The 19606-nt window shown below is 42.7% G+C and overlaps 1 protein-coding gene and 1 long non-coding RNA gene across 2 annotated transcripts in view; both read right to left on the bottom strand.

Moving 5' to 3' along the window:
• LOC138326097 (uncharacterized) overlaps positions 1 to 152 on the bottom strand; it is a 400-nt gene extending 248 nt beyond the window's left edge. Inside the window, exon 1 of the long non-coding RNA XR_011208871.1 lies at positions 1 to 152. This exon is cut by the window's left edge and continues 43 nt beyond it. This is a non-coding gene — a long non-coding RNA (uncharacterized lncRNA).
• LOC138326096 (peptidyl-prolyl cis-trans isomerase E-like) overlaps positions 1 to 19606 on the bottom strand; it is a 67377-nt gene that overhangs the window by 32881 nt on the left and 14890 nt on the right. The window contains exon 5 of the mRNA XM_069272235.1: positions 13475 to 13556. Coding sequence (XP_069128336.1) covers positions 13475 to 13556 — 82 coding nt within the window. The remainder of the gene's footprint in view (positions 1 to 13474; positions 13557 to 19606) is intronic.

Genomic DNA, 19606 nt, shown 5'->3' with positions numbered 1-19606 from the left:
GATACACACAAAAATAAAAAACAATAAATATCTCCTACTTCTGTAGCCACGAGTCTTCTGACCACACTACAATAAGATACACACAAAAATAAAAAAACAATAAATTATCTCCTACTTCTGTAGCCACGAGTCTTCTGACCACACTACAATAAGATACAGTAAAAAAAACTTATGACCACAGTCTTCTGACAACTACAATAAGATACACACAAAAATAAAAAAAACAATAAATATCTCCTAAGCCACGAGTCTTCTGACCACACTACAATAAGATACACACAAAAATAAAAAAAACAATAAATATCTCCTACTTCTGTAGCCACGAGTCTTCTGACCACACTACAATAAGATACACACAAAATAAAAAAACAATAAATATCTCCTACTTCTGTAGCCACGAGTCTTCTGACCACACTACAATAAGATACACACAAAAATAAAAAAAACAATAAATATCTCCCTACTTCTGTAGCCACGAGTCTTCTGACCACACTACAATAAGATACACACAAAAATAAAAAACAATAAATATCTCCTACTTCTGTAGCCACGAGTCTTCTGACCACACTACAATAAGATACACACAAAAATAAAAAAACAATAAATATCTCTCCTACTTCTGTAGCCACGAGTCTTCTGACCACACTACAATAAGATACACACAAAAAATAAAAAAAACAATAAATATCTCCTACTTCTGTAGCCACGAGTCTTCTGACCACACTACAATAAGATACACACAAAAATAAAAAAACAATAAATATCTCCTACTTCTGTAGCCACGAGTCTTCTGACCACACTACAATAAGATACACACAAAAATAAAAAAAACAATAAATATCTCAACCTACTTCCTGTAGCCACGAGTCTTCTGACCACACTACAATAAGATACACACAAAAATAAAAAAACAAAATATATCTCAACCTACTTCTGTAGCCACGAGTCTTCTGACCACACTACAATAAGATACACACAAAAATAAAAAAACAATAAATATCTCCTACTTCTGTAGCCACGAGTCTTCTGACCACACTACAATAAGATACACACAAAAATAAAAAAACAATAAATATCTCCTACACTTCTGTAGCCACGAGTCTTCTGACCACACTACAATAAGATACACACAAAAATAAAAAAAACAATAAATATCTCCTACTTCTGTAGCCACGAGTCTTCTGACCACACTACAATAAGATACACACAAAAATAAAAAACAATAAATATCTCCTACTTCTGTAGCCACGAGTCTTCTGACCACACTACAATAAGATACACACAAAAATAAAAAACAATAAATATCTCCTACTTCTGTAGCCACGAGTCTTCTGACCACACTACAATAAGATACACACAAAAATAAAAAAACAATAAATATCTCCTACTTCTGTAGCCACGAGTCTTCTGACCACACTACAATAAGATACACACAAAAATAAAAAAACAATAAATATCTCCTACTACTCTGTAGCCACGAGTCTTCTGACCACACTACAATAAGATACACACAAAAATAAAAAACAATAAATATCTCCTACTTCTGTAGCCACGAGTCTTCTGACCACACTACAATAAGATACACACAAAAATAAAAAAAACAATAAATATCTCCTACTTCTGTAGCCACGAGTCTTCTGACCACACTACAATAAGATACACACAAAAATAAAAAAACAATAAATATCTCAACCTACTTCTGTAGCCACGAGTCTTCTGACCACACTACAATAAGATACACACAAAAATAAAACAAAACAATAAATATCTCCTACTTCTGTAGCCACGAGTCTTCTGACCACACTACAATAAGATACACACAAAAATAAAAAAAAACAATAAATATCTCAACCTACTCCTGTAGCCACGAGTCTTCTGACCACACTACAATAAGATACACACAAAAATAAAACAAAACAATAAATATCTCCTACTTCTGTAGCCACGAGTCTTCTGACCACACTACAATAAGATACACACAAAAATAAAAAACAATAAATATCTCAACCTACTTCTGTAGCCACGAGTCTTCTGACCACACTACAATAAGATACACACAAAAATAAAACAAAACAATAAATATCTCCTACTTCTGTAGCCACGAGTCTTCTGACCACACTACAATAAGATACACACAAAAATAAAAAACAATAAATATCTCCTACTTCTGTAGCCACGAGTCTTCTGACCACACTACAATAAGATACACACAAAAATAAAACAAAACAATAAATATCTCCTACTTCTGTAGCCACGAGTCTTCTGACCACACTACAATAAGATACACACAAAAATAAAAAAAACAATAAATATCTCCTACTTCTGTAGCCACGAGTCTTCTGACCACACTACAATAAGATACACACAAAAATAAAAAACAATAAATATCTCAACCTACTTCTGTAGCCACGAGTCTTCTGACCACACTACAATAAGATACACACAAAAATAAAACAAAACAATAAATATCTCCTACTTCTGTAGCCACGAGTCTTCTGACCACACTACAATAAGATACACACAAAAATAAAAAAAACAATAAATATCTCCTACTTCTGTAGCCACGAGTCTTCTGACCACACTACAATAAGATACACACAAAAATAAAAAAACAATAAATATCTCCTACTTCTGTAGCCACGAGTCTTCTGACCACACTACAATAAGATACACACAAAAAAAAAAAAAACAATAAATATCTCCTACTTCTGTAGCCACGAGTCTTCTGACCACACTACAATAAGATACACACAAAAATAAAAAAAACAATAAATATCTCCTACTTCTGTAGCCACGAGTCTTCTGACCACACTACAATAAGATACACACAAAAATAAAAAAACAATAAATATCTCCTACTTCTGTAGCCACGAGTCTTCTGACCACACTACAATAAGATACACACAAAAATAAAAAAACAATAAATATCTCAACCTACTTCTGTAGCCACGAGTCTTCTGACCACACTACAATAAGATACACACAAAAATAAAAAAAACAATAAATATCTCAACCTACTCCTCTCTCTGTAGCCACGAGTCTTCTGACCACACTACAATAAGATACACACAAAAATAAAAAAACAATAAATATCTCCTACTTCTGTAGCCACGAGTCTTCTGACCACACTACAATAAGATACACACAAAAATAAAAAAACAATAAATATCTCCTACTTCTGTAGCCACGAGTCTTCTGACCACACTACAATAAGATACACACAAAAATAAAACAAAACAATAAATATCTCCTACTTCTGTAGCCACGAGTCTTCTGACCACACTACAATAAGATACACACAAAAATAAAAAACAATAAATATCTCCTACTCTGTAGCAAACCACACTACAATAAGATACACACAAAAATAAACAACAATAAATATCTCCTACTTCTGTAGCCACGAGTCTTCTGACCACACTACAATAAGATACACACAAAAATAAAAAAACAATAAATATCTCCTACTTCTGTAGCCACGAGTCTTCTGACCACACTACAATAAGATACACACAAAAATAAAAAAACAATAAATATCTCCTACTTCTGTAGCCACGAGTCTTCTGACCACACTACAATAAGATACACACAAAAATAAAAAACAATAAATATCTCCTACTTCTGTAGCCACGAGTCTTCTGACCACACTACAATAAGATACACACAAAAATAAAAAACAATAAATATCTCAACCTACTTCTGTAGCCACGAGTCTTCTGACCACACTACAATAAGATACACACAAAAATAAAAAAACAATAAATATCTCCTACTTCTGTAGCCACGAGTCTTCTGACCACACTACAATAAGATACACACAAAAATAAAAAAAACAATAAATATCTCAACCTACTTCTGTAGCCACGAGTCTTCTGACCACACTACAATAAGATACACACAAAAATAAAAAAAACAATAAATATCTCCTACTTCTGTAGCCACGAGTCTTCTGACCACACTACAATAAGATACACACAAAAATAAAAAAACAATAAATATCTCCTACTTCTGTAGCCACGAGTCTTCTGACCACACTACAATAAGATACACACAAAAATAAAACAAAACAATAAATATCTCCTACTTCTGTAGCCACGAGTCTTCTGACCACACTACAATAAGATACACACAAAAATAAAACAAAACAATAAATATCTCCTACTTCTGTAGCCACGAGTCTTCTGACCACACTACAATAAGATACACACAAAAATAAAACAAAACAATAAATATCTCCTACTTCTGTAGCCACGAGTCTTCTGACCACACTACAATAAGATACACACAAAAATAAAACAAAACAATAAATATCTCCTACTTCTGTAGCCACGAGTCTTCTGACCACACTACAATAAGATACACACAAAAATAAAAAACAATAAATATCTCCTACTTCTGTAGCCACGAGTCTTCTGACCACACTACAATAAGATACACACAAAAATAAAAAAAACAATAAATATCTCCTACTTCTGTAGCCACGAGTCTTCTGACCACACTACAATAAGATACACACAAAAATAAAAAAATCGCTCACACAACAATAAGATTTGTAATGCAATAATATAAGTTCTGAATAAAGTCTTTTGTTTCTTTTCTGAAGAAATTTGGATATTTACCTCTAATTCCCCTATTGGGCCCCACTCTTTTCTCCTCCAGGGGGGTCAAAGCCAAAATTTATATGAATTCTGTTAACCCCAAGGATGTATCTGGCCAAATTTGGTTACAATCCATGCAGAACTCTAAGACAAGTAGAATTTTTAGGATTTACCTCTATTTCCCCTATTGGGCCCCGCCCTTCCTGCCCCTGGGGGGGTCAATGCCAAAATTTATACAAGTTCTGTTCCCCTTCCCCCAAGGATGTTTCTGGCCAAATTTGGTTACAATCCATGCAGAACTCTAGGACAAGTAGCAATTTATAGGATTTACCTCTATTTCCCCTATTGGGCCCCGCCCCTCCTGCCCCCGGGGGGTCAGAGCCAAAATTTATACAAGTTCTGTTCCCCTTCCCCCAAGGATGTTTCTGGCCAAATTTGGTTACAATCCATGCAGAACTCTAGGACAAGTAGCGATTTATAGGATTTACCTCTATTTCCCCTATTGGGCCCCGCCCCTCCTGCCCCCTGGGGGTCAGAGCCAAAATTTATACAAGTTCTGTTCCCCTTCCCCCAAGGATGTTTCTGGCCAAATTTGGTTACAATCCATGCAGAACTCTAGGACAAGTAGCGATTTATAGGATTTACCTCTATTTCCCCTATTGGGCCCCGCCCCTCCTGCCCCCTGGGGGTCAGAGCCAAAATTTATACAAGTTCTGTTCCCCTTCCCCCAAGGATGTTTCTGGCCAAATTTGGTTACAATCCATGCAGAACTCTAGGACAAGTAGCGATTTATAGGATTTACCTCTATTACCCCTATTGGGCCCCGCCCCTCCTGCCCCCTGGGGGGTCAGAGCCAAAATTTATACAAGTTCTGTTCCCCTTCCCCCAAGGATGTTTCTGGCCAAATTTGGTTACAATCCATGCAGAACTCTAGGACAAGTAGCGATTTATAGGATTTACCTCTATTTCCCCTATTGGGCCCCGCCCCTCCTGCCCCCCTGGGGGTCAGAGCCAAAATTTATACAAGTTCTGTTCCCCTTCCCCCAAGGATGTTTCTGGCCAAATTTGGTTACAATCCATGCAGAACTCTAGGACAAGTAGCGATTTATAGGATTTACCTCTATTTCCCCTATTGGGCCCCGCCCCTCCTGCCCCCTGGGGTCAGAGCCAAAATTTATACAAGTTCTGTTCCCCTTCCCCCAAGGATGTTTGTGGCCAAATTTGGTTACAATCCATGTAGAACTCTATGACTAGTAGCGATTTATAGGATTTACCTCTATTACCCCTATTGGGCCCCGCCCCTCCTGCCCCCTGGGGGTCAGAGCCAAAATTTATACAAGTTCTGTTCCCCTTCCCCCAAGGCTGTTTGTGGCCAAATTTGGTTACAATCCATGCAGAACTCTAGGACAAGTAGCGATTTATAGGATTTACCTCTATTTCCCCTATTGGGCCCCGCTCCTCCTGCCCCCAGGGGGTCAGAGCCAAAATTTATACAGTTCTGTTCCCCTTCCCCCAAGGATGTTTCTGGCCAAATTTGGTTACAATCCATGCAGAACTCTAGGACAAGTAGCGATTTAATAGGATTTACCTCTATTGTACCCCGACGTACTTGGACCACACTACAAATAAGCACTCTGCCCCCTAGGGGGATCTGAGCCAACTACATGTATACTTCTGTTCCACACTACCCCCAAGGATAAAAATTTGGTTACAATCCCATGCAGAACTCTACAAAAGATAAAACAAAACAATAAATATCTCCCTACTTCTGTAGCCACGAGTCTTCTGACCACACTACAATAAGATACACAAAAAAAAAACAAAAACAATAAATATCTCCTACTTTAAAGGAATGTAAGACCGAGTCTTCTGACTGACGGAGCACTACAAAAGCTAAGATTACACACAGCGGTGAGCTAAAAACAATAAATATCTCCTACTTCTGTAGCCACGTGTCTTCTGACCACACTACAATAAGATACACACAAAAACAAAAAACAATAAATATCTCCAACTTCTGTAGCCACGAGTCTTCTGACCACACTACAATAAGATACACACAAAAATAAAAAACAATAAATATCTCCTACTTCTGTAGCCACGAGTCTTCTGACCACACTACAATAAGATACACACAAAAATAAACAAGAGGCCCAGAGGGCCTGTATCGCTCACCTGGTTTGTAATGCAAAGTAATGTTCTGAATACAGGTTCATTGTTTCTTTTCTGAAGGAATTTTAATATTAACCTCTAAATCCCCTATTGGGCCCCGCCCCTCCCGCCCCCAGGGGGTCAGAGCCAAAATTTATACAAGTTCTGTTCTCCTTCTTCCCAGGATGTTTATGGCCAAATTTGGTCACAATCCAAAGAAAACTCTAGGACAAGAAGTGATTTATAGGATTTACCTCTATTTCCCCTATTGGGCCCCACCCGTCCTGCCCCCAGGGGACCAGAGTCAAAATTTATACAAGTTCTGTTCCCCTTCCCCCAAGGATGTTTGTGGCCAAATTTGGTTACAATCCATGCAGATCTCTATGACTAGTAGCGATTTAAAGGATTTACCTCTGTTTCCCCTATTGGGGCCCGCCCCTCCTGCCCCCGGGGGGTCAGAGCCAAAATTTATACAAGTTCTGTTCCCCTTCCCCAAAGGATGTCTGTGGCCAAATTTGGTTACATTCCATTCAGAACTCTATGGCTAGTAGCGATTTAAAGGATTTACCTCTATTACCCATATTGGGCCCCGCCCCTCCTGCCCCCGGGGGATCAGAGCCAAAATTTATACAAGTTTTGTTTCCCTTCCCCAAAGGATGTTTGTGGCCAAATTTAGTTACATTCCATTCAGAACTCTATGACAAGTAGTGATTTAAAGGATTTACCTCTATTTCCCCTATTGGGCCCCGCCCCTCCTGCCCCTGGGGGATCAGAGCCAAAATTTATACAAGTTCTGTTCCCCTTCCCCCAAGGATGTTTGTGGCCAAATTTGGTTACAATCCATGCAGAACTCTAGGACAAGTAGCGATTTAAAGGATTTACCTCTATTTCCCCTATTGGGCCCCGCCCCTCCTGCACCCGGGGGGTCAGAGCCAAAATTTATACAAGGTCTGTTCCCCCTCCCCCAAGGATGTTTGTGGCCAAATTTGGTTACATTCCATGCAGAACTCTAGGACAAGTAGCGATTTAAAGGATTTACCTCTATTACCCTTATTGGGCCCCGCCCCTCCTGCCCCCGGGGGACCAGAGCCAAAATTTATACAAGTTCTGTTTCCCTTCCCCAAAGGATGTTTGTGGCCAAATTTGGTTACATTCCATTCAGAACTCTATGACAAGTAGCGATTTAAAGGATTTACCTCTATTTCCCCTTATTGGGCCCCGCCCCTCCTGCCCCCGGGGGACCAGAGCCAAAATTTATACAAGTTCTGTTCCCCTTCCCCCAAGGATGTTTGTGGCCAAATTTGGTTACAATTCATGTAGAGCTCTAGAACAAGTAGAGATTTAAAGGATTTACCTCTATTTCCCCTATTGGGCCCCGCCCCTCCTGCCCCCTGGGGGTCCAGAGCCAAAATTTATACCAGTTCTGTTCCCCTTCCCCCAAGGATGTTTCTGGCCAAATTTGGTTACAATCCATGCAGAACTCTAGGACAAGTAGCGATTTATAGGATTTACCTCTATTACCCCCTATTGGGCCCCGCCTCTCCTGCCCCCTGGGGGTCAGAGCCAAAATTTATACAAGTTCTGTTCCCCTTCCCCCAAGGATGTGTCTGGCCAAATTTGGTTACAATCCATGCAGAACTCTATGACTAGTAGCGATTTAAAGGAAATGTTGACGGACGGACGACGGACGGACGGACGGACGGATGGACGGACGATGGACGCCGCGCAGTGACATAAGCTCACCGGCCCTTCAGGCCAGGTGAGCTAAAAACAATAAATATCTCCTACTTCTGTAGCCACGTGTCTTCTGACCACACTACAATAAGATACACACAAAAACAAAAAACAATAAATATCTCCAACTTCTGTAGCCACGAGTCTTCTGACCACACTACAATAAGATACACACAAAAATAAAAAACAATAAATATCTCCTACTTCTGTAGCCACGAGTCTTCTGACCACACTACAATAAGATACACACAAAAATAAACAAGAGGCCCAGAGGGCCTGTATCGCTCACCTGGTTTGTAATGCAAAGTAATGTTCTGAATACAGGTTCATTGTTTCTTTTCTGAAGGAATTTTAATATTAACCTCTAAATCCCCTATTGGGCCCCGCCCCTCCCGCCCCCAGGGGGTCAGAGCCAAAATTTATACAAGTTCTGTTCTCCTTCTTCCCAGGATGTTTATGGCCAAATTTGGTCACAATCCAAAGAAAACTCTAGGACAAGAAGTGATTTATAGGATTTACCTCTATTTCCCCTATTGGGCCCCACCCGTCCTGCCCCCAGGGGACCAGAGTCAAAATTTATACAAGTTCTGTTCCCCTTCCCCCAAGGATGTTTGTGGCCAAATTTGGTTACAATCCATGCAGATCTCTATGACTAGTAGCGATTTAAAGGATTTACCTCTGTTTCCCCTATTGGGGCCCGCCCCTCCTGCCCCCGGGGGGTCAGAGCCAAAATTTATACAAGTTCTGTTCCCCTTCCCCAAAGGATGTCTGTGGCCAAATTTGGTTCCATTCCATTCAGAACTCTATGGCTAGTAGCGATTTAAAGGATTTACCTCTATTACCCATATTGGGCCCCGCCCCTCCTGCCCCCGGGGGATCAGAGCCAAAATTTATACAAGTTTTGTTTCCCTTCCCCAAAGGATGTTTGTGGCCAAATTTAGTTACATTCCATTCAGAACTCTATGACAAGTAGTGATTTAAAGGATTTACCTCTATTTCCCCTATTGGGCCCCGCCCCTCCTGCCCCTGGGGGATCAGAGCCAAAATTTATACAAGTTCTGTTCCCCTTCCCCAAAGGATGTTTGTGGCCAAATTTGGTTACAATTCATGTAGAGCTCTAGGACAAGTAGAGATTTAAAGGATTTACCTCTATTTCCCCTATTGGGCCCCGCCCCTCCTGCACCCGGGGGGTCAGAGCCAAAATTTATACAAGGTCTGTTCCCCCTCCCCCAAGGATGTTTGTGGCCAAATTTGGTTACATTCCATTCAGAACTCTATGACAAGTAGCGATTTATAGGATTTACCTCTATTACCCCTATTGGGCCCCGCCCCTCCTGACCCCGGGGGACCAGAGCCAAAATTTATACAAGTTTTGTTTCCCTTCCCCAAAGGATGTTTGTGGCCAAATTTAGTTACATTCCATTCAGAACTCTATGACAAGTAGTGGATTTAAAGGATTTACCTCTATTTCCCCTATTGGGCCCCGCCCCTCCTGCCCCTGGGGGATCAGAGCCAAAATTTATACAAGTTCTGTTCCCCTTCCCCAAAGGATGTTTGTGGCCAAATTTGGTTACAATTCATGTAGAGCTCTAGGACAAGTAGAGATTTAAAGGATTTACCTCTATTTCCCCTATTGGGCCCCGCCCCTCCTGCACCCCGAAGGGTCAGAGCCAAAATTTATACAAGGTCTGTTCCCCCTCCCCCAAGGATGTTTGTGGCCAAATTTGGTTACATTCCATTCAGAACTCTATGACAAGTAGCGATTTATAGGATTTACCTCTATTACCCATATTGGGCCCCGCCCCTCCTGACCCCGGGGGACCAGAGCCAAAATTTATACAAGTTCTGTTCCCCTTCCCCCAAGGATGTTTGTGGCCAAATTTGGTTACATTCCATTCAGAACTCTATGACTAGTAGCGATTTAAAGGATTTACCTCTATTTCCCCTATTGGGCCCCGCCCCTCCTGCCCCCTGGGGACCAGAGTCAAAATTTATACAAGGTCTGTTTCCCCTCCCCCAAGGATGTTTGTGGCAGAATTTGGTAACAATTCATGTAGAACTCTATTACAAGTAGCGATTTAAAGGATTTACCTCTATTTCCCCTATTGGGCCCCGCCCCTCCTGCCCCCGGGGACCAGAGCCAAAATTTATACAAGTTCTGTTCCCCTTCCCCAAAGGATGTTTGTGGCCAAATTTGGTTACATTCCATTCAGAGCTCTATGACAAGTAGTGATTTAAAGGATTTACCTCTATTTCCCCATTGGGCCCCGCCCCTCCTGCCCCCAGGGGGTCAGAGCCAAAATTTATACAAGTTCTGTTCCCCTTCCCCCGAGGATGTTTGTGGCCAAATTTGATTACAATTCATGTAGAGCTCTATGACAAGTAGCGATTTAAAGGATTTACCTCTATTTCCCCTATTGGACCCCGCCCCTCCTGCCCCCGGGGGACCAGAGCCAAAATTTATACAAGTTCTGTTCCCCTTCTTCCCAGGATGTTTATGGCCAAATTTGGTCACAATCCAAACAAAACTCTAGGACAAGAAGTGATTTATAGGATTTACCTCTATTTCCCCTATTGGGCCCCACCCGTCCTGCCCCCAGGGGACCAGAGTCAAAATTTATACAAGTTCTGTTCCCCTTCCCCCAAGGATGTTTGTGGCCAAATTTGGTTACAATCCATGCAGAACTCTATGACTAGTAGCGATTTAAAGGATTTACCTCTGTTTCCCCTATTGGGGCCCGCCCCTCCTGCCCCCGGGGGGTCAGAGCCAAAATTTATACAAGTTCTGTTCCCCTTCCCCAAAGAATGTCTGTGGCCAAATTTGGTTACATTCCATTCAGAACTCTATGACTAGTAGCGCCGATTTAAAGGATTTACCTCTATTTCCCCTATTGGGCCCCGCCCCTCCTGCCCCCGGGGGATCAGAGCCAAAATTTATACAAGTTTTGTTTCCCTTCCCCAAAGGATGTTTGTGGCCAAATTCAGTTACATTCCATTCAGAACTCTATGACAAGTAGTGATTTAAAGGATTTACCTCTATTTCCCGTATTGGGCCCCGCCCCTCCTGCCCCTGGGGGATCAGAGCCAAAATTTATACAAGTTCTGTTCCCCTTCCCCAAAGGATGTTTGTGGCCAAATTTGGTTACAATTCATGTAGAGCTCTAGGACAAGTAGAGATTTAAAGGATTTACCTCTATTTCCCCTATTGGGCCCCGCCCCTCCTGCACCCGGGGGGTCAGAGCCAAAATTTATACAAGTTCTGTTCCCCCTCCCCCAAGGATGTTTGTGGCCAAATTTGGTTACATTCCATTCAGAACTCTATGACAAGTAGCGATTTAAAGGATTTACCTCTATTACCCCTATTGGGCCCCGCCCCTCCTGACCCCGGGGGACCAGAGCCAAAATTTATACAAGTTCTGTTCCCCTTCCCCCAAGGATGTTTGTGGCCAAATTTGATTACATTCCATTCAGAACTCTATGACTAGTAGCGATTTAAAGGATTTACCTCTATTTCCCCTATTGGGCCCCGCCCCTCCTGCCCCCTGGGGACCAGAGTCAAAATTTATACAAGGTCTGTTCCCCCTCCCCCAAGGATGTTTGTGGCAGAATTTGGTAACAATTCATGTAGAACTCTATTACAAGTAGCGATTTAAAGGATTTACCTCTATTTCCCCTATTGGGCCCCGCCCCTCCTGCCCCCGGGGGACCAGAGCCAAAATTTATACAAGTTCTGTTCCCCTTCCCCAAAGGATGTTTGTGGCCAAATTTGGTTACATTCCATTCAGAGCTCTATGACAAGTAGTGATTTAAAGGATTTACCTCTATTTCCCCTATTGGGCCCCGCCCCTCCTGCCCCTGGGGGACCAGAGCCAAAATTTATACAAGTTCTGTTCCCCTTCCCCAAAGGATGTTTGTGGCCAAATTTGATTACAATTCATGTAGAGCTCTATGACAAGTAGCGATTTAAAGGATTTACCTCTATTTCCCCTATTGGGCCCCGCCCCTCCTGCCCCTGGGGGACCAGAGTCAAAATTTACACAACCGAAGTTCTGTTCCCCTTCCCCCAAGGATGTTTGTGGCAGAATTTGGTTACAATTCATGTAGAACTCTATTACAAGTAGCGATTTAAAGGATTTACCTCTATTTCCCCTATTGGACCCCGCCCCTCCTGCCCCCGGGGGACCAGAGCCAAAATTTATACAAGTTCTGTTCCCCTTCCCCAAAGGATGTTTGTGGCCAAATTTGGTTACATTCCATTCGGAGCTGTATGACAAGAAGCGATTTAAAGGATTTACCTCTATTACCCCTATTGGGCCCCGCCCCTCCTGCCCCCGGGGGGTCAGAGCCAAAATTTATACAAGTTCTGTTCCTCTTCTCCCAAGGATGTTTGTGGCTAATTTTGGTTACAATCCATGCAGAACTCTAGGACAAGTAGCGATTTAAAGGATTAACCTCTATTACCCCTATTGGGCCCCGCCCCTCCTGCCCCTGGGGGACCAGAGCCAAAATTTATACAAGTTCTGTTCCCCCTCCCCCAAGGATGTTTGTGGTCAAATTTGGTTACAATCCATGCAGAACTCTAGGACAAGTAGCGATTTATAGGATTTACCTCTATTTCCCCTATTGGGCCCCACCCCTCCTGCCTTGGGGGGGACAGAGCCAAAATTTATACAAGTTCTGTTTCCCCTCCCCCAAGGATGTTTGTGGCCAAATTTGGTTACAATCCATGCAGAACTCTATGACTAGTAGCGATTTAAAGGAAATGTTGACGGACGGACGACAGACGGATGGACGACGGACGCCTCGCCATGACATAAGCTCACCGGCCCTTCGGGCCAGGTGAGCTAAAAACAATATATATCTCCTACTTCCATGAGGATATACAATTGTAATACAATTTGTGATTTATAGAAATAAAAATGCTTCTATATATAGACAAACCAAGTAAACTGTTTCAGATAAATATTTCCTGAAGTTGAATACTTGCATACCTGCTCGTGATGCTCCTTCCTTTATTTTCATTGGCTTAGCTATGTTAACTCGGATTGTTCTGCCAAACAGCTCAGATTCATTCTGTAAAATTGATGTAGACATGGTTAAGAGCTAGAATATTAAACCAATTCTTTATGTAATCTGGATACAAATTCATCTTATAAACCATTAAGAAAAGAATGATAAATTGATTACATGATATTCTGATTAGAGTTGTGTCCCTTGATTTCATGAAACTTACATTGATTCTTTGATTAACTAATAACTAATTAATGAGCAGGGCTGGAATATTGTAAATAGTTTCTGATTTTATAGTTATGTGTAAAAATGTTCTTTGAACAGTATCAGCGACAAGATTTGTCAACTATATAAGCCACAATACATGTGTGTCACATTATAGGTATCGTGGAACTGTGTACACAGGGAACTGACTCGCTAGGCTGTATTACAGATATTTACTGAACATAGGATTTTCATAGCGATTCAGTGATATATTTACCAGGTGTAAATGAATATGAACATAGCTTTGTGATCATGAGTCAATTAGCTATAGCAAGGCAACATTTAGTAAGTGTTTTAACAGTTTCTGGGTCCAAGATAGAACTTGGTAAAGAAATGTACAATAGTTGTAGTTGCAGCATATAATAATGATGGGGTGTATACTCAGACACGCGACTGTACATCATACAGCAGGTGTATACTCAGTCACACGACTGTTACATCATACAGCAGGTGTATACTCTGTCACACGACTGTTACATCATACAGCAGGTGTATACTCGGTCACGCGACTGTTACATCATACAGCAGGTGTATACTCAGTCACGCGACTGTACATCATACAGCAGGTGTATACTCAGACACGCGACTGTACATCATACAGCAGGTGTATACTCAGACACGCGACTGTTACATCATACAGCAGGTGTATACTCTGTCACACACTGTTACATCATACAGCAGGTTATACTGTCACGCGACTGTTACATCATACAGCAGGTGTATACTCAGTCACACGACTGTTACATCATACAGCAGGTGTATACTCGGTCACGCGACTGTTACATCATACAGCAGGTGTATACTCGGTCACACGACTGTTACATCATACAGCAGGTGTATACTCGGTCACACGACTGTTACATCATACAGCAGGTGTATACTCTGCACAGACTGTTACATCATACAGCAGGTGTATACTCGGTCACGCGACTGTTACATCATACAGCAGGTGTATACTCAGTCACACGACAGCTGTTACATCATACAGCAGGTGTATACTCGGTCACAGGACTGTTACATCATAACAGCAGGTGTATACTCGGTCACACGACTGTTACATCATACAGCAGGTGTATACTCGGTCACGCGACTGTTACATCATACAGCAGGTGTATACTCGGTCACGCAACTGTTCCATCATACAGCAGGTGTATACTCTGTCACACGACTGTTACATCATACAGCAGGTGTATACTCGGTCACGCGACTGTTACATCATACAGCAGGTGTATACTCGGTCACACGACTGTTACATCATACAGCAGGTGTATACTCGGTCACACGACAGCTGTTACATCATACAGCAGGTGTATACTCGGTCACGCGACTGTTACATCATACAGCAGGTGTATACTCGGTCACGCGACTGTTACATCATACAGCAGGTGTATACTCGGTCACGCGACTGTTACATCATACAGCAGGTGTATACTCGGTCACACGACTGTTACATCATACAGCAGGTGTATACTCGGTCACACGACTGTTACATCATACAGCAGGTGTATACTCGGTCACACGACTGTTACATCATACAGCAGGTGTATACTCGGTCACACGACTGTTACATCATACAGCAGGTGTATACTCAGTCACACGACTGTTACATCATACAGCAGGTGTATACTCGGTCACGCAACTGTTACATCATACAGCAGGTGTATACTCGGTCACACGACTGTTACATCATACAGCAGGTGTATACTCGGTCACGCGACTGTACATCATACAGCAGGTGTATACTCAGTCACACGACTGTTACATCATACAGCAGGTGTATACTCAGTCACACGACTGTTACATCATACAGCAGGTATACAGCAGGTGTATACTCGGTCACACGACTGTTACATCATACAGCAGGTGTATACTCAGTCACACGACTGTTACATCATACAGCAGGTGTATACTCGGTCACACGACTGTTACATCATACAGCAGGTGTATACTCGGTCACACGCGACTGTTACATCATCATACAGCAGGTGTATACTCGGTCACACGACTGTTACATCATACAGCAGGTGTATACTCGGTCACGCAACTGTTCCATCATACAGCAGGTGTATACTCTGTCACGCGACTGTTACATCATACAGCAGGTGTATACTCGGTCACACGACAGCTGTTACATCATACAGCAGGTGTATACTCGGTCACACGACTGTTACATCATACAGCAGGTGTATACTCGGTCACACGACTGTTACATCATACAGCAGGTGTATACTCGGTCACGCAACTGTTACATCATACAGCAGGTGTATACTCGGTCACACGACTGTTACATCATACAGCAGGTGTATACTCGGTCACACGACTGTTACATCATACAGCAGGTGTATACTCGGTCACGCGACTGTTACATCATACAGCAGGTGTATACTCGGTCACACGACTGTTACATCATACAGCAGGTGTATACTCGGTCACACGACTGTTACATCATACAGCAGGTGTATACTCGGTCACACGACTGTTACATCATACAGCAGGTGTATACTCGGTCACACGACTGTTACATCATACAGCAGGTGTATACTCGGTCACACGACTGTTACATCATACAGCAGGTGTATACTCGGTCACGCGACTGTTACCATCATACAGCAGGTGTATACTCGGTCACACGACTGTTACATCATACAGCAGGTGTATACTCGGTCACACGACTGTTACATCATACAGCAGGTGTATACTCGGTCACACGACTGTTACATCATACAGCAGGTGTATACTCGGTCACACGACTGTTACATCATACAGCAGGTGTATACTCGGTCACACGACTGTTACATCATACAGCAGGTGTATACTCGGTCACACGACTGTTACATCATACAGCAGGTGTATACTCTGACACGACTGTTACATCATACAGCAGGTGTATACTCAGTCACACGACTGTTACATCATACAGCAGGTGTATACTCGGTCACACGACTGTTACATCATACAGCAGGTGTATACTCGGTCACACGACTGTTACATCATACAGCAGGTGTATACTCGGTCACACGACTGTTACATCATACAGCAGGTGTATACTCGGTCACGCGACTGTTACATCATACAGCAGGTGTATACTCGGTCACACGACTGTTACATCATACAGCAGGTGTATACTCGGTCACACGCGACTGTTACATCATACAGCAGCAGGTGTATACTCGGTCACACGACGCTGTTACATCATACAGCAGGTGTATACTCGGTCACACGACTGTTACATCATACAGCAGGTGTATACTCAGTCACACGACTGTTACATCATACAGCAGGTGTATACTCGGTCACAGACTGTTACATCATACAGCAGGTGTATACTCGGTCACACGCACTGTTACATCATACAGCAGGTGTATACTCGGTCACACGACTGTTACATCATACAGCAGGTGTATACTCGGTCACACGACAGCTGTTACATCATACAGCAGGTGTATACTCGGTCACACGACTGTTACATCATACAGCAGGTGTATACTCGGTCACACCACTGTTACATCATACAGCAGGTGTATACTCTGTCACACACAACTGTTACATCATACAGCAGGTGTATATACTCGGTCACACGACTGTTACATCATACAGCAGGTGTATACTCGGTCACACGACTGTTACATCATACAGCAGGTGTATACTCGGTCACACGACACGTTACTGCAGGTTATACTCGGTCACACGACTGTTACATCACAGCAGGTGTATACTCGGTCACACGACTGTTACATCATACAGCAGGTGTATACTCGGTCACACGACAGCTGTTACATCATACAGCAGGTGTATACTCGGTCACACAACTGTTACATCATACAGCAGGTGTATACTCGGTCACACGACTGTTACATCATACAGCAGGTGTATACTCGGTCACACGACTGTTACATCATACAGCAGGTGTATACTCACACGACTGTTACATCATACAGCAGGTGTATACTCGTCACACATGTTACATCATACAGCAGGTGTATACTCGGTCACACGAACTGTTACATCATACAGCAGGTGTATACTCGGTCACACAATGTTCATATACAGCAGGTGTATACTCGGTCACACGACTGTTACATCATACAGCAGGTGTATACTCGGTCACACGACTGTTACATCATACAGCAGGTGTATACTCTTACTCGGTCACACGCGACTGTTACATCATACAGCAGGTGTATACTCGGTCACACGACTGTTACATCATACAGCAGGTGTATACTCGGTCACACGACTGTTACATCATACAGCAGGTGTATACTCGGTCACACGACTGTTACATCATACAGCAGGTGTATACTCGGTCACACGACTGTTACATCATACAGCAGGTGTATACTCGGTCACACGACTGTTACATCATACAGCAGGTGTATACTCGGTCACACGACTGTTACATCATACAGCAGGTGTATACTCGGTCACACGACTGTTTACATCATACAGCAGGTGTATACTCGGTCACACGACTGTTACATCATACAGCAGGTGTATACTCGGTCACCGGACTGTTACATCATACAGCAGGTGTATACTCGGTCACACGACTGTTACATCATACAGCAGGTGTATACTCGGTCACACGACTGTTACATCATACAGCAGGTGTATACTCGGTCACACGACTGTTACATCATACAGCAGGTGTATACTCGGTCACACGACTGTTACATCATACAGCAGGTGTATACTCGGTCACACGGACTGTTACATCATACAGCAGGTGTATATACTCGGTCACTCGTCACGGACTGTTACATCATACAGCAGGTGTATACTCGGTCACACGACTGTTACATCATACAGCAGGTGTATACTCGGTCACACGACTGTTACATCATACAGCAGGTGTATACTCGGTCACACGACTGTTACATCATACAGCAGGTGTATACTCGGTCACACGACTGTTTACATCATACAGCAGGTGTATACTCGGTCACACGACTGTTACATCATACAGCAGGTGTATACTCGGTCACACGACTGTTACATCATACAGCAGGTGTATACTCGGTCACACGACTGTTACATCATACAGCAGGTGTATACTCGGTCACGCGACTGTTACATCATACAGCAGGTGTATACTCGGTCACACGACTGTTACATCATACATACTCAGTCACGCAACTGTTACATCATACAGCAGGTGTATACTCGGTCACACGACTGTTACATCATACAGCAGGTGTATACTCGGTCACACGACAGCTGTTACATCATACAGCAGGTGTATACTCGGTCACACGACTGTTACATCATACAGCAGGTGTATACTCGGTCACACGACTGTTACATCATACAGCAGGTGTATACTCGGTCACACGACTGTTACATCATACAGCAGGTGTATACTCGGTCACACGACTGTTACATCATACAGCAGGTGTATACTCGGTCACACGACTGTTACATCATACAGCAGGTGTATACTCGGTCACGCGACTGTTCCATCATACAGCAGGTGTATACTCGGTCACACGACTGTTACATCATACAGCAGGTGTATACTCGGTCACACGCGACTGTTACATCATACAGCAGGTGTATACTCGGTCACACGACTGTTACATCATACAGCAGGTGTATACTCGGTCACACGACTGTTACATCATACAGCAGGTGTATACTCGGTCACACGACTGTTACATCATACAGCAGGTGTATACTCGGTCACACGACTGTTACATCATACAGCAGGTGTATACTCGGTCACACGACTGTTACATCATACAGCAGGTGTATACTCGGTCACCGACTGTTACATCATACAGCAGGTGTATACTCGGTCACTGGACTGTTACATCATACAGCAGGTGTATACTCGGTCACACGACTGTTAC

The sequence above is a fragment of the Argopecten irradians genome, chromosome 6, assembly GCF_041381155.1.
Source record: "Argopecten irradians isolate NY chromosome 6, Ai_NY, whole genome shotgun sequence".
Classification (NCBI taxonomy): domain Eukaryota; kingdom Metazoa; phylum Mollusca; class Bivalvia; order Pectinida; family Pectinidae; genus Argopecten; species Argopecten irradians.
Note: the sequence above shows the minus strand (reverse complement) of the source record. Positions and strands in the feature narration are given on the sequence as shown.